This window comes from Lipotes vexillifer, unplaced genomic scaffold, assembly GCF_000442215.2.
Source record: "Lipotes vexillifer unplaced genomic scaffold, Lipotes_vexillifer_v1.1 scaffold1162, whole genome shotgun sequence".
NCBI classification, from domain to species: domain Eukaryota; kingdom Metazoa; phylum Chordata; class Mammalia; order Artiodactyla; family Lipotidae; genus Lipotes; species Lipotes vexillifer.
The window spans coordinates 755,901-756,656 of NW_006779033.1; the positions used below are offsets into that span (position 1 = coordinate 755,901).

The 756-nt window shown below is 74.6% G+C and overlaps 1 protein-coding gene across 1 annotated transcript in view; it reads left to right on the forward strand.

Moving 5' to 3' along the window:
- The first annotated feature begins 252 nt into the window (after positions 1-252).
- The window catches only part of PXDC1 (PX domain containing 1), a 25,739-nt gene continuing 25,235 nt past the window's right edge, over positions 253-756 (forward strand). The window contains exon 1 of the mRNA XM_007452091.1: positions 253-508. Coding sequence (XP_007452153.1) covers positions 253-508 — 256 coding nt within the window. The remainder of the gene's footprint in view (positions 509-756) is intronic.

Below are 756 nucleotides of genomic sequence, written 5' to 3' on the forward strand. Positions count from 1 at the left end.
TCGCCGCGCCATCCCGGAGAGCTCGCGGAGGCCGCGCCGACCCCGGACAGACCCCGACTCCGGACAGACCCCCGACCAGCGCCGGCTCCGGACAGATCCTGGATCTGTCCGACTCTGGACAGACCTCGGACGGACCCCGGCCCCGGACAGACACCCCGGCTCCAGACCGATCCCGGCTCCGGACGGACTCCCCGCGGACCCAGGCCCGGGCGGGCGCGCCCCCTGCCGGCCGGGGCATGCTCGGCCCGCGGTATGGCCTCGGCGGTGTTTGAGGGCACGTCGCTCGTGAACATGTTCGTGCGCGGCTGCTGGGTGAACGGCATCCGCCGGCTCATCGTCAGCCGGCGCGGCGACGAGGAGGAGTTCTTCGAGATCCGCACCGAGTGGTCGGACCGCAGCGTGCTCTACCTGCACCGCAGCCTGGCCGACCTGGGCCGCCTGTGGCAGCGCCTCCGCGACGCCTTCCCCGAGGACCGGCCCGAGCTGGCGCTCGCGCCGCTGCGCGAAGGTGGGCGCGGGTCCGGCCTGGGGTAGGGGGTCGGGGGGGGCTCCTTTGAAGTGCAGGGAGGGGGCGCAGGGGCGGTTATTAAGCGGGGATCGCGACATCCCGGCCCCCGGCACGGGACAGGGACCCTCAGACCTTTCGCCCGCCCCCGGGCGGTGAAGTGCAGTGGCTGGTGCGCAGGAGTCGGCGCACGGGGCCCGAGGCCGGCCAGTCGGGCGTCCTGACCGTCCCCAAGGCGAGCCACCGGCCAG